This window comes from Patiria miniata, unplaced genomic scaffold (genome assembly GCF_015706575.1).
Source record: "Patiria miniata isolate m_02_andy unplaced genomic scaffold, ASM1570657v1 HiC_scaffold_13, whole genome shotgun sequence".
NCBI lineage: Eukaryota > Metazoa > Echinodermata > Asteroidea > Valvatida > Asterinidae > Patiria > Patiria miniata.
The window spans coordinates 6,699,778-6,722,302 of NW_024037051.1; the positions used below are offsets into that span (position 1 = coordinate 6,699,778).

General features: G+C 42.2%; 1 protein-coding gene across 2 annotated transcripts in view; it reads left to right on the forward strand.

Moving 5' to 3' along the window:
- LOC119721155 (tyrosine-protein phosphatase non-receptor type 14-like) overlaps window positions 1-22,095 on the forward strand; it is a 33,121-nt gene extending 11,026 nt beyond the window's left edge. For both annotated transcript variants that reach the window (XM_038191017.1, XM_038191016.1), the window contains exons 3-16: window positions 21-190; window positions 6,030-6,127; window positions 7,578-7,648; window positions 9,523-9,681; window positions 10,028-10,116; window positions 11,276-11,446; window positions 13,588-13,760; window positions 13,900-15,809; window positions 16,399-16,548; window positions 17,229-17,426; window positions 18,257-18,331; window positions 18,888-19,047; window positions 19,995-20,146; window positions 20,817-22,095. In XM_038191017.1, the coding sequence (XP_038046945.1) occupies window positions 21-190; window positions 6,030-6,127; window positions 7,578-7,648; window positions 9,523-9,681; window positions 10,028-10,116; window positions 11,276-11,446; window positions 13,588-13,760; window positions 13,900-15,809; window positions 16,399-16,548; window positions 17,229-17,426; window positions 18,257-18,331; window positions 18,888-19,047; window positions 19,995-20,146; window positions 20,817-20,945 (3,705 nt within the window). In that variant the 3' untranslated portion in view covers window positions 20,946-22,095. The remainder of the gene's footprint in view (window positions 1-20; window positions 191-6,029; window positions 6,128-7,577; window positions 7,649-9,522; window positions 9,682-10,027; window positions 10,117-11,275; window positions 11,447-13,587; window positions 13,761-13,899; window positions 15,810-16,398; window positions 16,549-17,228; window positions 17,427-18,256; window positions 18,332-18,887; window positions 19,048-19,994; window positions 20,147-20,816) is intronic.
- The last annotated feature ends 430 nt before the right edge of the window (window positions 22,096-22,525 follow it).

Genomic DNA, 22,525 nt, shown 5'->3' on the forward strand with positions numbered 1-22,525 from the left:
TTTATCTTTCTCTGGTCTAGACCATGTACTTTGGGCTCCAGTACATCAACAAGGGCTACAAGCTGCGCTGGGTGGACCTGGAGAAACCTCTCAAGAAGCAGCTGGAGAAGAACTCCCAGGACCCTGTCCTGAGATTCTGTGTGATGCTGTTCGCTGCCAATGTCCAGCAACTCCATCAGGAAATCACAAGGTCAGCCCTGGAGCCTGTATAATTTGTTAAATATAGAGGCAGACTTTATGGGAGATTTGAAACCAATCTCCCTTGGGCTTCAACACAAAATACTACTTTGTAAGCTTGACTCTTGAAATATGCCCTGGAATACAGGGAAAATATTCCCTTATTTTAGGACGAAGCTTAATGGTGACCTGTTTTCATTGCTTACAGTTTTTCCTGTGCCGGCTTAGTTGTAGAACGTTGTACTTAAATGTGCTTAGTTGTATGTGACTGGCAGCTTAATACTTGGGGACCAATGTGTTGAAACTGCTAAGCACTGAAATTTGTTTATTAACACACCGAATATTTGCCCAGTAGAAATGGGTTCCCATCCTAAGTGGGACTGTTTCTCAAGTGATTTTAACACAAAAACTAGTCTCACATCTTTCTTTCCTTTAGTTGAACCATTGAAATTAAAAGAACTTTTTCAAAGGTAGGCAACTTTTTGAAGTAAAGTTTATTTTTTTAATAAAAACAAAATTCTTTACTTCCATCGCCAAAATTAATATCATTAATATGCGAGCTTTTTTGTCTCCAACCTGTAAGAAGCTGCAGTGGAAATGACCAACTTTTTTTCTGACCAGTGAGCATGTCGAGATACATGTACCACACATGTATACACATGCGATTTTTACCAAAAGTGTACTGAGCCATATGTGTGCATTCCAGCAAGGTGGTTTCTGTTGTCCATCATCCTTCAAATTCCAGCCGTGTTTTTTGTCCCTCAGCCCAGGCCTTTGTCATGCATGCATTCCTCTGTAAACCGCTGATCCTTTTTATGGCTAACAATATATGCAGTGGTGATTTGGGTTTGGCTGAAAACAGGGCCATGCTGGAGAGACACATGGGCATGACCACTCATGCATGTATACACGCTATGGTCGTACTGGTACATGTATTGTATTTGAATCCTGTTATCATGATGCAGAATTTTCGTTTTTAAAGAGGTTGTGGAATGCTCGAAGACATTTCCGTCATTTTTCGGGTATATTTGGCCTAAGGTGTGACGAAATAAAAACGACTATTGTGTCTGTCATGAAATGAGTACAAAAGGTACTTTTGAGAGCTGTTTTTCAGGTCCTGTTTCGACCCGAACGTGCAATTTGTGTAAAAGTCGTCGTTGGGGGCAGCAAACAAAACATGGTAAATCGTGGCGTAATAAACAGGACTCGTTTATACTACGCTGCATCGGGAGTCCTGTTTATTATTTCACGATTTGCTATGTTTTGTTCGCTGCCCCCAACGACGACTTTTACACAAATTGCACGTTCGGGTCGAAACAGGACCTGAAAAAACATCTCTCAAAAGAACCTTTCGTACTCATTTCATGACAGACACAATAGTCGTTTTTATTTCATCACACCTTAGGCTAAATATACCCGAAAAATGACGGAAATGTCTTCGAGCATTCCACAACCTCTTTAAAGGGGGGGGGGGGGGGATGTTGTTTAATTTGACAAAGAATTCCAAACTGCATGTATCTTTTGGCAAAAGACATTCGTGAGACTGAATACAAATGTACACTTTCTACCGGTAATACTACACGTAGATTTCCATGCACATTTTGCAACCCCGACCCTCCAACCTATACAATCAATCTGGGCTCGCTTTATCAATTCTATCACGGAGGCCCCCTCAAATGGCATAAGCATTGTGCTAGCTATTGTTCACATTAGACAAACTGTCACGGGCACACAGTTGCTTTGTACAGTAAATGTCATGTTAATATCATGCACAGTGGTTTCTCCATAGAAGGGGGTTTCATGAGAGTACAGACAGTGATCACGTCACATTTAATGTCAACACTTTGAAACCAGTCATGTGCATTATGATGATCTGATGCACCGTGCCCTCTGGAGACATGCACACACTAGGGAACAAAAGATTGTATACGGTACGTCTCCACCGGGAAATTTCTATAGATGAATACGTCTCCACAAGGTTTTCACGAAATATGGATTTTACTCAAAAAGTAGGAATTTCCAAGGTATGTTGATCTGTCTTAGAAAAGGGATATTAAGTCCGAATTTCAGCCAAGGAAATTAATTCTGGTAAAAGTAACAGCATTTGAAACTGTACTTTCAAACTCGAAAACTTTATTACATGAAAACAAAGAAATGTCTCCACAAGGATACAAATTTCAGTATGTGTGTACATACATGTGTAGGCCTACATGTGCAGTGCAGAAGAGAACGGTTTGATGAAAAATGGCATCACATTACCACAACATCCAATTTTGTAAACAGATACATACATGTATGTGACATGGTCTATACTGATATTTTCTAGAAGTCTGTGCAAAGTCCAACAATGCGAACCTACCGTAGCAGGTGATGAGACCATGGAGGAAGGAACATCCTCCATGATTTGACAACCGCTAAATCTAGATTTTGTTCTCTGCCCGTACAGTGTAAACAACAGCCAGTAGTATAGCCGTGTTCCCTAACGTGGCACACTTCGAAGCTTACCCAACTTTCCTCGTGTAGTGTTGCCAAACCTCTTTGTTGACAAACCTCAAATTCATGCAGTAAAATACTAGTACTTTTACCTTATTAACGCATGCTATTTAACCTAGCTGTGAACAATTTCAGTTACATAAAATTTAATCCGAAATTCAAAAACGGTGGTGTCCGGAAATTGGGCACAAATTGGTTGAGTGTTCCCTAACGTGGCGCACTTAAACAAATCTCAGAAAATTCCAAAGTAACATTTAAGAATTTCTGTAAACTTGACAAATTCTGATAAATCATTATTATCTCTACTTACATACCCAGCCAGATGTTTTTCAGAAAAATATTTTCTTATTTTTCGGGGCATTTTCAAAGGGTTCACTTTGCACTTGAAAATAAAATCGGAAAATCACGCCAAAATTGATTTTTCTTCTAACTTTGTAACGGGTAAATAAACTCGCGATTTATGAACAGGAGTGTTTAGAACTTGATGAAATTTCACTCTCTGTGAAATTTCAGTTACAACTTTTGCTCTAGCTAGGCGCTACAGGCGAAAAATCAAAGTGCGCAACGTTGGGGGCCGCGCAAACGTTAGGGTACATCAACAATAATTACTCACTGTCAGAGCTTTTCTCAGACGTTCAGCATTGTTGGGCTTAAACTGTATGTTGATTGAAGAGACATTGTATGTGCTCATTGGCGTTATCTGTAGAGTGTGTGCAGGACAAGGTGCCTGCATGTACATTGTAGCCACACAATTCCAGAGTTCATATCCAAACATAATTAAAAATCGTTGATGATCCCCACGGAATCCACTTTTATCAGTTTTTTATTTGATTTGCTATCAAACTTCAGCATTTACTGGTACTTACATTGTATACATACATGTACAATGTACAGACCCTGTACAGTACATAAACGTGTGCAGTACATGCACCGGATTTTTGGAAACTTTTTTTCATGTACACAGTAAATGTAGTTTACTGTTGTTGTTTTTTTGAGTTTAGTCATGATTTGGTTTTAAAGTCCAGTTATTTAAACACCCATGGATGAATAACACTGCACTGGAAAACAAACATTTAAATCTCACATTATCTAGAAAAGCCTACACTGCAGTGTCATTACATTTTCAAGGAAGTTTTGGAAGTTCCTGCCCAGGTTCTCTGAAGAGATTGCGTATTCACCTCTCTCCATGATGAAACATCACTATGTTTAATCTGCATTTTTGTGGTGTGACCCCGGAATGTCCTAACCCTGTGTTCTCTGGGCCTGCGGTAGGGTAGATTCCGGTTTGAAAGTAAACAAGCTCAAATCTGCCCCCAGAATATCTGTCCCTATTGATCACGGAAATGTGTGGGGCAATTGCTTCATTCAAGTTACCTCATGTGAAAACCACTCCAAATATTGAGGTTTTCCTTTAGAAAAGGTGGTTTCCAAACATAATTGTATGAAATGTTTGGTCATTTCCAGAACACATGTACCGGTGGCTTGAAACGATTTGATCATTTGCTATTAAATTGGAATATTACCCCAAAATGCATTGACTGGCATTCCATGCGTATATTTGTAAAAACAATTCAGCAGCCAAAAAAAAAAAAAAAACATCAGCTGAAGACTGGCAACAGATTCAAATTTTAAATTAGAAGCATAAAACAAAATACATGTTTCAGTTCTTAATTTGTAACGAGGAATCCTTTTTAAAAATGGAATTTTTCAACAGAACACGGACATCAAACTTTGACTAAAATGAAAACATTTAAAACAGGGCCCAGCATGAGCTACGGTACAGCGCACATGTACCCATTATTGTGATGAAAGTGTGTTACTTTGATAGTTACATGTACTTGCCCACCTTTAAACATTACAATTAGATTGGATTTATGGATGACATTTTCTCACACCTATTCTTTTACAACTCAGAATGCCTGCCTCGTACGGAATCTGAAATATGACTGATTCTTGCTCTCCGCCCACACTGCAGATTACAGAGGCAAAACTTAATATCAATATGTAGGGCCTACTGCATGCATACAAAAACTATGGTAAACTTGTAATAGACAATGATGAAATACATGTACATGTGGACCATAAACACTGTGTATCCTATATTTAAAGACCCTATGCTGTCTGATGTCTGTCTGTCTGTCTAATGTCTGTCTGTGTGTCTGATGTCTGTGTGTCACGTTTATTTGTAAAAGGCGTAAAGAGTGTGCGCAAGCACAAAATGCAATGGTTGAAGGAGAGGCTTGGTCATTGTGAGGAAAAATTCACAAAAAGCTTGGTTGGTATTCGAACCCACGACCTCCTACTTAATAGTGCAGACGTCTTACCACTCAACCACCGAGCTTGCCGAGGTCGACTGGCCGGTTTAAATGTACCGGTACATGTACATGTAGCAGTGTGGACCGTAACCAAATAATAAATGCAATGTACATATGTACATGTACATCCATTGGATTTTCCTGCTTACGTGCTGCAGAATCTGGAATGTTTACAAGAAGCATGTACAAAATTTTTTTGCTCTTTTCAGATACGATCAGAAAGCTACGTACATGTAGTAGGGCCTATACAACGTACGTGTACATGTAATGCACATTTTTGTAACAAAATACATTGTACGTTATTTGAAGGGCCGTCAAACTACTGGTACATAAATTCATGTTACAAAATTTTCCTTTCATGTTTGATAACAGGTACAATTACCGGTACATATAAAAAAAATGCCATGTGGACAAATATGTAATACAAAGTATATGGTCATTGTATACATTTGGGGTCCACTTTTCTCTGTTACAGCTGACATCAATAATTTGTTAAATCTTGATGCATTCCCTAAAGCAGTCGTCTTCCAAGTAGTGATTACGAACAGCAAACTACATTTTACTCACCCAACAAATACAAAAAAATGTTTGAAGTTCCTAATGATAATTGAATGGTAAATTAATGAAAAGTTTGCGGAAACACCATGTGGGAATAATTTCTCAACTAAGAGAATGGTTCTGAAAAGAACCAGAGGTATAAACTCGGCGTTCCGGTCAGTATGCTCTGACCGTCTTCAGGAGACAGTAAATTACTTCATGATAATTGAATGGTAAGTTCAAAGGTAACAGGACAGGAAAATTTCACACCTTGGACCCTTAATTTATAGAATGACCATACCAGTACGTATCGAGTTTTGTTTCTTTTAAATTAATTATACTGGTATTCGATGTGCACACATGTTGCCTTGCATGGCATAGAGTGACTTCGGCACACGTCAGTGCATGACGTTAACCAACTCCTTAATTTGTCATTAAATTTTATGTGGTCAAAAGTAGTTTGCACTTGGTAACCTGTGTATATGTGTTTTTTACTCTTTATTGCAGATACCTGTATTTTTTGCAACTCAAAGCTGATATTATTGAGGGGATATTGCCATGTAGCCCAGAGCAAGCTGTGCTGTTGGCCAGCTATGCTGTGCAAGGTATGTGTTAACCCTAACCCCTTGGGCTCTTTTACTAGAAAGTATCCTGAATCTGCCAAAATCCATCAATTTTGCCATGCAAAAAAATGTTGGTGGCCAGCGAGTCCATTAGAATCCACCAGCTAGGCTGGAGTATATCTGTTGAAATCCTGAATCCGCCCAAGTCCCCCAATAGCTCAATTCAGAGGTATCCGGAATCCATCAAAATCCACAGGGGTGTGGAGTTTGATGGATTCAGGTACGTTAGGGTTAAAGCTACAGTCCATCACTTGCAGCTATCCAAAAAGTAACTGACGTAATTATTGATGAAAAACATACATTGGTGTAAAGATAGTATGGCGTCTAAAGGCACATCGTTGGAAATTTCCGTTTGTAGTTTTTTAATTTTTTTATTTGGCGAAGCGCGCACAAGCGTTGGCACGACGCACACGCATGCGCGGATGCTACATTTACCGGTATAATTTGTCAGATTAGTGCGCGACATCGCGTAGCTGCAATTGGCTCAGCGAGACCGTGTCTCGGACGCTGAATTCAGGCCCAATTCAAAACATGATTCAGCAACTTTTGATTTGAAATCGAGATCCTTGAATGTTGTTTTCTCAGAATATACAGCATTCACTGAGCTGAAACTTCATCGGGTTAGTTGTTCAGTACCCGTCTTTAGATTTTGAGCACGTCTGTTGCTTCAAACGAACAAAATGCACCAATTACAAATGATGTACTGGTACCTTTAAATTTGACATAATAAACAAGATTGTAGCACATTCATTTCACTTTTATAAATAATTGATTTTTATGAGTTACTCAATATGGAAAGTACATACCGGTACATATGTGGATATATTATACTTGCTTATGATGAGAGTGGAGATCAGTGTTGTAGTGCTCATACTAGTACTCATACTGGAGTACATTTTTTTGGTACGCATACTCATACTTGTACTCTTGGTAAAACATTGCCGTGCACTCATACTCGTACTCATGGTAAAGTACTCATCCTCGTACTTGTACTCATGGAAATACACACATGTTTACGTTACATGCCTAGTGTGGACATTCCATTGCTTTCGTGTAGTGAAGAAAATCTAGTGAAAAAACTCATTTTTCTCAAACTGTGAAAACTCTTTCAACCCAATTTTTTTCTATGATTCCCTTTAGTGTTTCTCTTCATTCTTTATAAACCTTACCCAAAAATGCCTCTAAACCTGTTTTCCAGAAATGGGGAAACACTGTGTGGACTTGCCCAAGTCCACACAACGTCACCTCTACCTGCTTTATGTGGACCTAGATGTTCGGAAGTCCACATAGTGAATGTAATGCCTACCCACTCAACTACAACACTAGTAGATCCAGTTCAAGTTTATGACAAATGAACAAGTTGCAGATCTGGAGGTTAATGTTTGTCTTTTATTGTAATATATGCTTTTGCTGTGACTTTTTTTTTTGCCAGCTGAGTTTGGAGACTATGACCAACAGAGACATACAGTTGAATATCTTCAAGACTTTGTGCTTCTCCCAAAGGTACGTGTGTAAATGTGAGTGTGAGTATGTGAACACCGGCAATCGTGTACCTACATGTAGGACAAAAGTGTTAGGGCACAAACAATACGTCCACGATTGACCGATAGTCCATGATTGAAATTTGTGTACAAAACCAATAAGAGCTGTTGCTAAACAAGTACAAGCAAAGGAATGAGTATTGTAGACAATAGACCGCTTGCAGATGCGTTCGATAATCGACGCGCGAAGGCGCGCGACGCCATGTTGTGGGACAAGCGTATATCTATCTATGCACATTTAGTCCCATAACATGGCGTCGCGCACCTTCGCGCGTCAATTATCGATCGCGTCTGCAAGCGGTCTATAGGGGGTCCACGATTGCCGGTGTTTACAAAGATGTGTGTGTGTGTATATGTAACTTATCATTTATCCCAACTCAAACGCTGGGATTGGTTTGGTTCGTTTCTCCTTTTATTCAATCCAAATTGAGTAATGTATTTTCCTGGTCTGTATTTTTTTTAAAGTACTGGGCTAAATTAAATGGAGATTTAAGCTCAGTAATCAACTTTTGAATCTGGATTTCTTTTTTTTTACTCTAAATTAAATTGTTGTCATTGGAAAGATTCCCATATCTGGCCATCACTAATTGTCCCTTTAGTGACCTATCGGCCATCAGAAAGTGATAATATGCCCTAAAAGGTCAAATTTAGCAGGAAAAATATTGAAGTATTTACTGAGAAAATTTTCAGACCAGTCTCATAGGGTTTTTGCACTGGGTGACAAGTGACGGCCAGATATGGGAATCTTTCCTTGATTTTATTTTTTAAATTCATTATAACATGAAGTTCGGTTGTGAAGTTCAGTTGTAATTATTATGTTTGCAACCTACGTGTAGGTAGTTCCCCATTCTAGTTTATCTGATTACTTATTTGTTTTTTAATTTAAAAAAGGCTATTTAATTTACATGTAGCATTTTTTTTTTTAAATTACATTTAATAACCTTTATTGAATTGATTTAAACGGTGCAAAATAATTATTACTATTGATGTTAATGTCTTGATGTTTCATTTTGAGTAGATATATCAGCTCGCTATATATGCAAACAGTTACCATATGTACATGTATTCCCATTTATTTCTAACAGCAGTGGTTGAAAAATGTGATGACTTCACAGATACAAATGTATATTACATACGTACATGTATGTGCAAATATATATGAGTGAATGTAAGCACCATCCATGTCACGTAGTAGGCTTCAGTGAAGTAATTTGATTTATTCTCCCCCCTTTTTTGTCCGTCATTATTGCTGGCATATGGTTACTTTTGAAGTAGGATGACATATGGATGTACCAGTACCTGGCCATGTCCTTTGCTTTCCTTGGGGAATTAACCTATAAATTATTAGAACTAGGTATGGTACAGTGTATGTCAGGTTAGAATGTAAGAATTTTTTTGTCTGTGAATTTTTTTTATTTCTGCACGTAAGCTTGTCTATTTTAAGCAAAGCAATCAATTTCCTTCTGCAGGAAAAATGACTTCAAGATTGCACGTTCAATTTCACTATGCCATTAGGTTTTTAGAAAGATGCGGAGTATTTAATTGTTTAATTAACCTCAAATAGTTGCTATATGCATGTATGGACGTGTGTAGGCTATGTGACATTTGTCTTTTTGCAAAGTGGTAACATTTTGAAAGACTCTGAATGTGTTATGAAAATGCTGCAGATGTCATTGTAAATATACAATACACTAACCACAGTCAAATAACAAAAAAAACTCCAGTTGATTTCGTGCATTTAACCACCTGATTATCTTGTCTAGCAACTTTCCAGTTTCTGTTTGTTGGATATTTTTTGGAACACAATCACCTTCTTTTTCATTTCTCTGCCTATAGAATCTGACCTCCGACCCCGAGATCCTGTCAGAACTGATCCAAGAAGTGATCAACGCCTACACCAATCACGGTGGGCTGTCGCCCGACGTTGCCGAGCTGGCCTACATCACCGAGACCTCACAACTCGAAGGTTACGGCCAGGAGAGCTACCCAGCGAAGGTACGTTCAATTTGTTCTTCTTTTCTCACATCACAAGGTCCTAGAAAACTAGAAAAGGCTACTGGAGGATTCTTGACAGTGTTGTAGCCATCGAGACTGATCTTGGTCTCGAGACCAGTCTCAAGACCAGTTTGGACGTGTTCCCGGACTTGGTCTTGGTCTTGGTCTCGGACTGTCGGTCTCGGTCTTGGTCTTGGTCTCGGACTGCCTGGTCTTGACTACAACACTGATTCTTGAATCCTTAAAAATATTCAAATGCTGGTATTGAATGTCAAGCAGAAGTTCAGATAGTAAGGATGAATGGAATCAGTTGGCTAAGCTTACATTGTGTGTCTTTTCTCTCCAGGATGAGACGGGTCATGAGCTGCTTCTCGGTGCCTCCTCCCTGGGCGTCTTTGTCAAACATCTCAACGGGCAGCCCACAGTCACATTCAAGTAAGTCATTCTGGGTGAAGTACCGTGGCCTTCTGGTCTGGTACCGGTACATTGAACTCATGATGTTGGGTCAATCTGAAGGTTGCGGGTTCAAGTCCAGCCTGGGTTTGTGGTGCGTGTCCTTTGCCTGTCACTCAATGCTTCTTCCCACCCAGGACTAAATGGGTACCCGTGAGGTTAGAGATGGTCATGTGTTTGATTTAGCTGATTGCGCCGATATCCGCTCCGTTCACAAGTACCCCCTCACCGGCAAAGAAAGTACAGTTGGGGGTGACCGACCGACGCCATCTTGCCTGACTGTAATTTTGCCGCGACGCGCGGCCGTTCCACTGCTTTTTTTTTATATATACAAATCCCCTGGTGTACGTGCGTCACACTCCAGGAACGGTGCGCGTCAACCAGCTAAATGTCCCACCCATGGGACGTCGTTGCTCGGTAAAAGGGCGCCCTCTTTAGTTGGCGCACGGAGCCCATGGCAGCATTTTGCTGTATGCTCCCCAGGGAGCTGAGATGGTTTTGAAATGTTTCATTGGCTCTGTGAGCAGGGGTAATAATATTGTTCTGCGCCATGATAATTAGTTCGGTTGCAGGTGTGCAGGTTTTCCTGGGATTCACTGATTTCCTTGTTTTTTACTTCTCACTAGTGCTATTACAAATGGAGAAATACTGTACAAAAAGTCTTGTGTGGTTTGGAGTTTTCTCGTTTTTTTTCCTTCTAAATTCTCAGTTGCATGCCTGTTGGTTTGTAACGGGTATGTGCGCTATATAGATTGATATTATTGTTATTATCACTCCGTCTGAGATGTTTCTGTAGTTTACCAAACTGGATGTTTCCAGTTCCTGATTACAGTTGCAAGGATTTAAGATTTGAAGGTGAAGACAGCAATTAGAGTGCGTCTACCGTTGCTTAATGCCAAATGAAATCTCTATATAAGAGTCTTCTGGCGTTGAAATGCTGTTGGAGACAGGTCTTATTCAAAAGGCAAGGGCCTACATCAATTAGAGTGCGTCTACCGTTGCTTAATGCCAAATGAGATCTCTTTATAAGAGTCTTCCGGCATTAAAGTGCTGTTGGAGACAGGTCTTATTCAAAAGGCAAGGGCCTACATCAACTACATGAGAGAATGGCAATTGTTGATTGTGATTTTCCTACACGTAGGTGGAGCGACATTGTCAACATGGGCCACAACAAGCGCTTGTTTGGCATTGAGACGGCGCACAACGAGGAGACGGTACAGTTTCAAATGGAGGATGCGGAGACGGCCAAGTATGTCTGGAGGATGTGCAAGACGCAACAGCAGTTCTACAAGATATGTCTGGCCAACACCAAGTGAGTTGCGCCCAGATATTTTTTAGTGCTGAGGTTTTGCTTTAATAGCAGAGAAAATATATTATAAGATGGAATTTTGCGTCGGGGTGATATAAATCAAATTAGGTTTTGCCCTTCACCGACGTTTAAACACTGTGTACTCAGTGTGTTACCTCCCAAGTGAAAGTTGGAAAAAATCACTCGGGTGGGACTCGAAACCACGACCTCCTGCTTTCTAGTGCAGATGTCTTACCACTCGACCACCAAGCTAACGGGATCGGTTGGCTGGTTCGAATCTGATGTACATAGCAGCGGGTACCGCATAAACTATTATAAGATGGAATTTGTGCGTCGGGGTGATATAAATTATCAAATTAGGTTTTGCCCTTCACCGACGTTTAAACACTGTATACTCAGTGTGTTACCTCCCGAGTGAAAGTTGGAAAAAAATCACTCAGAGGAAATATACTTGATTAGCAGAAACAGACTACCAGCCAGAATGTAACATGATGTATATTGCTTTGTCACCGGTTATCCTCTGATTTAAGTTCAGGTTTAAGGATTTTTCCTGATTTCACGATTTTTCGTGAAGATTTGTCCTGACTTCAGGATTTTAAAAAATTCCTGTTTAAATAAAAAATTCTTAGGTTTTACCGTAGAGGTGTTGTTAATACCTGTAAAAGTTTATTTGGAGCGAAAGAAATGGATATTTAACCCTTCTATATCGGTACTTATAACTATCACAAACTGTAAAAAAAAAATTAACCCCCTACCTTTCTCAATAGCTTTTGTACAGGCTGGTCACCAACTACCAGAAACCCCTATGGATTAAACCGTATAACTGTCAAAGCCTGTTGAAGGGGTTTGATAGATAGGGTGCCAATTAATAATGGTACAGCTTGTGTACAAGCATGCTGATTTCCTCGTTTTTATTTCTCAGGAATGCCATTACAAATAAAAAAAAAAACACTGTACAAAGTCTTGTGTGGTTTGGAATTTCTTCGTTTTTTTCTAAATTCCGAGTTGCATGCCTGTGTGTAGCAGCCATTTTATGGGTGATGCCTTTGTTTGGCTGGAATGCATGAGTGAACCTTTTGTGCCTACATTGTTACTGAGCTTAATCCATCATTGACAGACACTCACCAGCGCTGACCCACCTCATCCATCAACGTCAGTCAAGGCATGGTACCCTCAGTTAACAAACTACCACAGCCTGTCGATTGTACCAATATGGGGCCAGATTACAGACCAGGGCCCAATTTCACGGCGTTCCTAAACAGTTAGCAGAAAAGTTGTATTTAGCATAGCAGAAAAATTTGCTAACGTTAAGCACTATTTCACGGCGTGTGTGTGCTAACGGTCGCGCGTGCATGGAGATTTCTATTGTTACGTCACTATGTTCAGCAAATATTTCCTCTGAAGTAAGCATGCCTTTTGCTGTGCTTATGCTTACGGTCTCCATGAAATAGACGCCGGCTCTGTTAGCATAAAATTGTGTGTTTAGCAGCGCCGTGAAATTGGGCCCTGTTAGAACCTGTCACCTGATAAATGTTGACGTATAGGGTAACTCTCTACAGATTGTCACTGAGAGAGGAGGGCTAAAGCACGGATCCTCTGCACAAGGATAAACGACTCATCTGAGCTTGTGTTCAAATGTACGCAACGGTTTGTCTACAGGCGTGATATGCCGTGTCTGCGCATAAAATAACGCAGAACATGTATAACTTTGCGCGCGCGTCATGATCGCCGACAGCAGGCGTCCTGACAGAAATTTGACCTCTGAAAGACTGCAGTCACGCGCCATGTCTCGTGCACGCGCATGCACGACGCGCAAGTGCCATATCACGCCTCTAACCAGAAATTTTAGGAAGTCGTTCATCCTTGTGTAGAGGATCCATGGTTGAAGGGATGCCCTTAGGCAGATTCAAATATGCACTGGAGCCCTCGGCATCCCTCAGATCCTCCGCCGATTATTTCATGGATTTTAAATTTTTCCCCAGATCTCACCCTGCAAGCACACAACTTTGTTGAGCAATAGCTTTTGTGTCTCAAGGTGAAGCAAGCGAGATTGAGTGGCTCCAACGGTAGCTTGTCTGTCAAGCAAATAAACCCAAGTGACTCTTTATTTTTAATCTGTGACTTTGGATTTTGTCTCCCAATAGGCCGGCTTCTCTTGAAGTTTCCCTGGACGGCATCTCCGGGTTTGACAACAAGAGAAAGTTGATCAGCAACAGCTCGTACCGTGGCGGCTCCATAGAGAGAAGACCTACCCTGAAGCGGCACTCAGAACTGAACGAGCAGAGCAATGTTAACATGAAGGAGGTTTCATCCGATGGTAGGAATACCTAATTTGATTTTGTAACAATGTCTTGGGGAAACAATTCTTGGGCATTGTGCTTCAAATGTGCATCTTTATGTACAGTTTTTCTTGTATCTTCCGTGCTAATTCAATGAGTCTGTTATTTGTGTGACAGAGTCCATTCATCAGACGATAGCACCTGACGGTCCAGCCTTCAGCCAGTCTCAACTCAGTCTTGACCACCAGTGGGCTCAGGATAACTACGGTCAGTTCACCATGTCCCAGCTCAGCCTGGAGAGGCCTGCCACAGCCGACCACCATGCCTACGCCAACGGCAACCTCCGAGTGACCAATCACAACGGCAGTGTCTACAGTGTCAACTCGGCCAACCACGTCATCCCCATGCAGGTCTCCCCGACGTCTTCCAACCTCAGCCTGACGGGAAACGAACTCCTCAAGGCCCAGCTGCAGGCGGCCTTGCCCGCCTACCGGCCCAGCCCGGATTACAACCCCAACGTCCACGGACAGCGGATCATCATGCTGAACCACGACCAGAGCTCCAGCATGGGCAATCTCGGGGCCAGTGGGGCCTACAGTCACATGGACGGTCTTTTGTACCAACAGCCTGAGCTCCGCCAACGGAGCCACACTCACAACAATCAGTACAGGCACCAATATCGGCTCAGCTACGGTGGCCTGCCGAGCCATCACCCAGGACACTTTTTGGAAACGGCACCCCTCCACCACATGATGTACGGGTCAGGAAGCCACGCGGCCATCATCCACACGTATAGTGTGCCTGAACTTACCTCCCACCTCCAAACCACGGAAGAGTACATAGCTGCCAAGCTGCTTAAGAACAAGTTCAGACCTCCGCCGCCATACCCACGGGGCAGCACAAGTACGCCGGACCTGGCCCGGCAGAACTGGCAGAACTATCAAGTCAGTAGCAGCAGCCCTGACCTGGTCAGCAGAAGATTGCAACACATGCTCATCCATCCTGTGCATGAGGTGAATCATGGTGTCAGCTCCATGGAGTCCAACATGAGCACCTCCAGCGGCAACATCGCTCAATCCCTGCCCATGGAAGCCTTCCAGAATCTCCATGTCAGCCCTGACCCGAGTAGGCCGCAGGATTTTAGTAGGCCGCAGGATTTTGGTGCGCAAAACATGAACATGTTCATGAGTCAGCAAGCATTCCCTTCTTCCCCTCAACATGGTGCTGCCGGAAACCTGGTCATGCATAACTCTGGGAGCACAAGCCCCACCGAGGTCCCCATCTTACAAGCCCCAGCTGGTTACGAAGACTCAGGCGCTGTCTTCTTGCCAGATAGAACATTCCCAATGGACTCCCAAGTGCAGAGTCCAAAACTCACAAAGGACTACCACATTCCATTGGTGCGTCCCCCAAGTGAGTTTGCCGATACCAGCGACATGGATTCCAATATATCACCCAATAGCGTTGGCAGCCCCCCTCATCAATTCAAACTGCCAGGTCACAACCAGGAAATATTTATCAGTACTCAAACCACCGTGCCTGAAAACTCAGTCGCAACCTATGCATCAGACTTTGCCCCAGTTGAGCGCAGGCGACCAAACTCCATAAGCACCCAGACGGCGCAAAACAGGGACAGTGGGCTACAGCAAAGCCCTGGGTCGCTGAGCCCTGAAATGCAGGAACTCAACCCCGGCCAGTTTGCAATGCTGCACATTGACAAGGCGAACTTGGTGGATCCGTCCAGGTCCCAGCTCAGCCAGCGTGACTCTGGCATCGTTGAGACTGCCTTGGTTGGTCCCCCGCCTTCCTCTCCCGTTCACAGCCCTTCCAAACCTTCCCGGTCAACTAAAGCATCTCGGATTGTAAATGCCAGTCCAGATCAGGCTGGGCCGATGACCAGCGGTTATAGTACATCTCAGGAGTCGGAGCCAGAAGAGGCTGCCCAGGGTGCCGACGGTACGGAGAAAGACAAGAATGGCTACATGGGGCCGTTGAAGCTGGCAGCCATGAGCGGTCTAACGCTAGTCAGGCCTGGAGACAAAGACGACGAGGATGATGATAATCCCAAACACCCAAGAGATGCCAGAGTAAGTTTCACGTAACACTGATAATTGAAATGAGCATAAACTGGTCTTTAAATCAGCATTTCAAATTCAGTTTTGAATGGAAGTGTTCATGCTTGTTTTCTCTCAAAGACACATGGCATTTTTTTTTTACGTGACGAGTATAATAAATTGAATTGAATTGAAGGCAAATTTCTTTCAAGGTCCAAACTGAAATTTCAATAATTTTTTTTCATTTTGGTTGGTGTGTTTCTCCTTAAGCCTAGACATTTAACACAACACCTCGTGTTCTTTAAAAAAAAAAAAGGAATTCAGTTGTATTTTTCACCATTGAAACACATTGAGCAATATACATTTGATGAGCATTTGATAAATAAATCAGCTTAAGTGTCAATTACAGTGTCTGGTAATATTGAAAAACATGTTGTATTTAGCAAAAAGATTTAAAATCTCTAGTTTTTTTCATACATAATCATGTATCCGATAATTTCCCCCATTAACGGCATTCCATATGGCGTTTCATTTAGTTACCACCATCAGCCGAGATTTTCTTAACCAGATTTTCAAGCTGTCTGCCTAAATCTTGAAGCCTTGTGTTCTCTCCCCAAACCAGAGGAAGATACTGGAGGAACACCTCAGAGATGGTCAAGTATTCACAGAGTATGATCTCATTCCCAAGAGAAGACCCAACGCCATCTTTTACACAGCCCAACTACCTGATAACGGACACCGGAACCGATTCAAAGATGTGCTTCCATACGAGGTGGGTGCAGATGGTTTATGAAAAAAATGTATCTGAACAGAATCGGTGAACTGTGACATCGTTTTGATCATTAGTAATAGCCTTCTCCCCTGAGTGTTAATAAACACCAAATGTTTGGTAAAATGGTGCTTGTCAATGCAGTGTTCTGTTATTGTTTCATGATACAAACTTCTGTTTTCCAAGACATAAGGACAGACGTCCAGGCTTGGACAATTTTGTGGGGTGCTGTGGTCCAATGGTTAGGGTGTTCGACTCGTGTGCCGTGGTGCATGGGTTCGAATCCTGACTGGGAACATGATGCTTGTGCTCTTGAGCAAGGCACTTTACCATTGTTGCTTAGTCCTTCAGATGGGATGTAAAGCCGTAGGTCCCGTGTGTTGTGTAATGCACGTTAAAGAACCCAGTAACACTTATCGATAAGAGAAGGGGGTTTGCCCTGGTGTTTCTGGCAGTGGCTGCAATATGCGTGCCGCAGCACCTTGTAAACCCTTATAAGGTGCTTCATAATGGGTCTCATATTTCTCATAAACTTTATTTACCTTTCTTTGATAATAGACATAATTTCCAGCGCCTTGAGTACCTAATTGTTGGTAGATACGTGCGCTATATAAGACTCCGATATTACTATTATTATTATTATTGTTATTATGACCAAACCTCAATTCGTTCCTTGATCTCAGGACAAGAGGATAGAGCTAGCCCCCATGCACGACAACAGCACGGGCTACATCAACGCGTCCAACATCAAGATCCCCATAGCCAGGGAGAGCTGCCAGTATGTGGCCACCCAGGGCCCGCTGCCGAGCACCGTCAAGGACTGGTGGCGCATGGTCTGGGAGAAGCGGATACACGTCATTGCGATGCTGACCAAGTTAGAGGCAAGTGATCGGGATCCTTCTAAATTTTCACTTGGCTGAATTTCATAGAACTGCTAAGTACAAAATATTGCCAGGTGCTAAAGGAGAACCAGTCATAAGTGCTACACACTACATATTGTTTCTGCTGGTTACCGTTTTTTTTCATTATTATTATTAAGCAAATTTTTTCTGTGCTAAACAAAAATCTGTGCCTATTAAGGAGATCCATGAAATTTGCCCCACATCTGTTCATGATCCTTTCCTATCATGACAATGTGGACTGAGAATGCACACATAACCATTGGCAAGGTTCTTAAAGCACACATCAGTTATATATTAGTTTACCATAAGTTTACTATCAGTTTACCATCAGCTTACCGTTAGTTTACCATCAGTTTACTGTTATAGTGTACCATCAGTTGACCATCAGTGTACCATCGGCTTACCATCCGTGTACCATTGGTATACCATCAGTTTACCATTAGTTCACCATTAGTTTGCCATCAGTTTACTATCAGTCGATCAGTTTACCATTATAGTGTACCATCAGTTTACCATCAGTGTACCATCGGTTTACCATCAGTGTACCATTGGTGTACCATTAGTTTACCATTGGTGTACCATTGGTGTACCATCAGTTTACCATTAGTTTGCCATCAGTTTAGAAAGTAAATCAGGTTTCAAATCTTTCGGAGACCATCTCCCAGGAGAAGGCGGTAGTGTTTTTTTCCCAATCAAAAACAAATGTGCATAAAATGATAGAATCAAAACCTTCGTCTTGCAATTATCTGTAGCTGTTGATGGAAGTTATCAGATTATGACTGATTGTTCTTTCCATGTCTGTGTTTCAGGAGGGAGGCAAGGAGAAATGCTTCAAGTACTGGCCGGACTGCAGCTCCTCCAAAAACACGGTGGAATTTGGACCGGTACGTTTGATTCTTGGTTCTTGGTTGGTTCATCTCCTAAATACTCCGCGTGGGAGTTTATACAGGAGACCAGAAACACCGGGGCAAACCCCTTCTCTTAGCGATAAGTGTCACTGGGTTCTTTTACGTGCATTGGATTACACGTGCATTGGATTACACAACACACGGGACCTACGGCTTTATGTCCCATCCAAAGGATGAAGCAATAATGGTTAAGTGCCTTGCTCAAGGGCACAAGTGTCCACCCGGCGGGCTCAAACCCACGCCACTTTTGCCTCTGAAACACCAGAGCATGAGTCTGGTGTTCTTAACCGCTAGGCCATGACACTCCATTGTTGTTGTTGCCTCAGCTTGCTGATCTTAGATTCAGCTGTGAACTTTTTCTCCTTTTCCATTTTTAAAGTTTCAGTTTTTGCCGATAACTCAGAATTGGATGTGCTACCTTTCAGGGTTGCCTTGTAGTCTTAATTATCACTTTTCAAGGATTTTTTTAACCCCTCACTTTATCATTGAGACTGTCTCTAGCTAATCCCGAGCATTTCCTTCTGTGATTCAGTTCCGTATCATAGGCCAGTTCAGCAACGACTCCGGCTGTTACGTAACCAGCGGGCTGACGGTGCGTCACGTTCCCTCGGGGGAGCAGCGGACGGTCTGGCACCTCCAGTACACGGACTGGCCCAACCAGGGGTGCCCTGATGATGTCCATGGGTATCTGGGTAAGTTGGCCTTCACAGCTATTCATGGTAAACCAGTCAGTGTTTTGGAAATATAGGCTTTGATTTCAGCATTCTTCTTCTTCCTTGCAAGTGCAGCCTTCATATGGTTGAAGATAAACGCACTGCCAGAAACACTGGGGCAAACCCCTTCTCTTAGCGATAAGTGTTGCTTGGTTCTTTTACGTGCATTACCCAACACACGGGACGTACAGCTTTACGTCCCATCGGAAGGATGAACAATAATGGTTAAGTGTCTTGCTTAAGGACACAAGTGTCAAGACTGGGACTCGAACCCACACTCGGCCGATCACAAACACCAGGGCTTGAGTCCAGTGCTCTTAACCGCTCGGCCACGACGCTCAATGATATTGGCTCTTAAGACCCAGTTTCATGATTTTTAGGCCTAAGATGTTGGAGCATTAGGAAGTGTTTCAGAAACCTAAGATTTGCCTCCAGCGGAGGCTTCAGGATCCAAGTTTTTATGATGATGTCCATGGGTATATAGGTGCATTAGGCGTTGTTTCAGAAACCTGGGCTTTGCTTTCAGCCTTGACTTCAGGCTCCAGTTTTGTGATTTGAGGCCTTTGATGGAGCTTTTAGGCAGTGTTTGAGACACTTAGGCCTTGATTCCAGCTGTGCCTTCACATTCCAATTACATGATGTTAGTCTTTTAAAGTAGGACCATAATGTAGTTTTTCAGAAATCTAGGTTTTGCCTCCAGCAGTGCCTCATGCTCTAGTTTCATTATTTTAGAGCCTTTGATAAAGGAGACTCAGGCTCATTGATTTAGTATCATGTTTCTTTTCTAGTTCTGGTCGTTTCTAACCGCTCCTTGTCTGCAAAACTTCGCTACTTTCATGCAATTGGATTTGTTTCTTACAATGCTATTAATTCCAACTCTTTGTTAACAAGTTGTTGTTTGTGTTGTTTTGTTTTGGTCTTGCCAGCTTTCATTGAGGAGTTCCAATCGGTTTGCCGTCACGCCAACAGCATCAGTGACAAGCCCTCACCACCGTTAGTCCACTGCAGTGCGGGGGTCGGGAGGACCGGGGTCCTGATACTCACGGATCTCATGCTGAACAGCTTGGAGCACAACGAGGTAAAGAGTTGAATCAAAGTTGATCAATCAATCAAGTCAAGGCCCTTTGGCAGCTCGTTCCCAGGATGTTGGAGCGTCTGCGCAACCAGCGCATGCTAATGGTGCAGACGGTCGGCCAGTACACTTGTGATTCACTTATGACTGACTTATGATTAATTCTTGTGATTGACTGATGATTGACTTGTGATAGACTTGTGATAGACTTTTGATTGACATGTGATTTACTTGTGATTGACTTTTGATTGACATGTGATTTACTGGTGATGGACTTGTGATTGACTGGTGATGGACTTGTGATGGACTCGTGATTTACTGGTGATGGACTTGTGATTGACTTGTGATTGACATGTGATTGACATGTGATTGACGTGATTTACTGGTGATGAACTTGTGATTGACTCGTGATTTACTGGTGATGGACTTGTGATTGGCTTGTGATTGACATGTGATGGACTTGTGATTGACATGTGATTGACATGTGATTGACTTGTGATTTACTGGTGATGGACTTGTGACTGGCTTGTGATTGACATGTAAAGACTTTCCTAAAACCCTGGAATTTCTGGTACGTGATTTCTAAAATTTACTAAATTTCCTACTATTTGCTTCAAACTGTAATTGTTTAATTTTTGGAAGAAAACTATTTTACTATTTTGGGTTTCTTCCCCAGGAGATAAACGTTCCCAGGATGTTGGAGCGTCTGCGGAACCAGCGCATGCTGATGGTGCAGACGGTCGGCCAGTACATCTTTGTCTATCGCTCGCTCATTCAATCCCTCAGGAACACCAGGCTCATATAGGACCGAGCCAAGGAACGTAGAGAACTCCGTAGGGGAAGTTGAAAGCCTTATCTTCAATAAGGACCATCGTAACCTGAGCCCTGCATAGTGGCATCATGTCGTCAGCTTGGCCTTTAATGGTCCACACTTCCACGAAAATGAGTATGAGTGCTTTGACACCGCTATGAGTACGTTGCCATGAGTGCGAGCACCTGTCCTTTACTCAACGAATCTCCATTAGTTCTTAATTGGGTTCAGGTACCAGATTTTGGTATAAGGCATTTTATTTGATGAGTACGAGTACATTCCTGTCATTACAAAGCTGAGTTCTTTGCCATCAGACATTGAGTATATGAACAAGTAAAGGGAATTCTTTTGTGGTTTGAGAGTGCAGGTACGAGTACGTTTTCATTGGTATAAGTACCAACACTAAAATTGTGCACCAAGACGGGCTGTATGTATGTGTATTATAACACTGCCCCCATGATAAACAATGTGGCACCTTCATTCCAGTCCTGTGTATGAGTCTTTGTGGGTGAAATGAATACCGCAAGAGGTAGCCTCTTTCAGGATGTACATTCTTTAACCCTCCTAATGTTTAAACAGTCACAGACAGTCAAAATGTCCATCCACTTCCCCTGCTATACTCTTAACACAGGCTAGTCACCAGCAGTCAGATCATATGTCAAGCAAGCACTGTGACCAGTCAAATTCAGTCACCAGAACAAGAACACACAATGCAATGTGAGCACAGCTGGCTTATCAATCACCCACAGTCAAAGCGAAGCTGTATAAAGTTACATGAACAGTCACAGCCAGTCAATCTTGCTGTATGTACCGGTAGGCTGGGAGCTCGTAACTGTTGAAAACAGTCACTTGATTGATTTTGACTGAAAGGACAACTTGGCACAGAGTGTATGTTTGCATAGGAGGGTTAAGTGCATGTTACGCCCCAACTATAGTTATGGCCGTAGTTGGAGCAGTCCAAACTATAGTTTGGATGATCCCATCTACAGTTGGGATGCTGCTATAATTGGGACGTAACATCCCTACAAGAACTCTACACCAAACATGTACGCATAGAACACACTGTAAGATGCACATTCAGCACTGTGGCTACTTTACACCTTAAAGGGAAGATACAACATTTGCAAACATCAAAAAACGAAATGATCAAATTATCGCAAAATACCTTACTGGATTGTTAGGGAATGACAGTCTTAAGCATCCTGTAAAATTGTGGCTTCTGGTGTGCTGACATTTTCAAGAAAAACTGTATTTTTCCAACGCTGGCCGACCAGCGTTGGAGAAAACTGGCATTTTTTCAAAAACTGCTCTTAATTTTTCATATTTAGTTATTCCGCATTTTCTTTGAAATTGATTGCACACCTGTGAAGGGGCACAAGCCTGCTAGACTGATTCTTTGACCTTACAATTCCCAAAGTCTTTACGTTCACTCCTTTTCATCTTAAGTAGGGTCAGGGAACCAGACGACAAGAACATGATAGGTTTTCTTGGTTTTTCCAGCATCTACAAGCCCAAAACATTAAACAAGTTAGTTTAACAATATTTGCTATAACATACTAATCCTCCAAATTCAT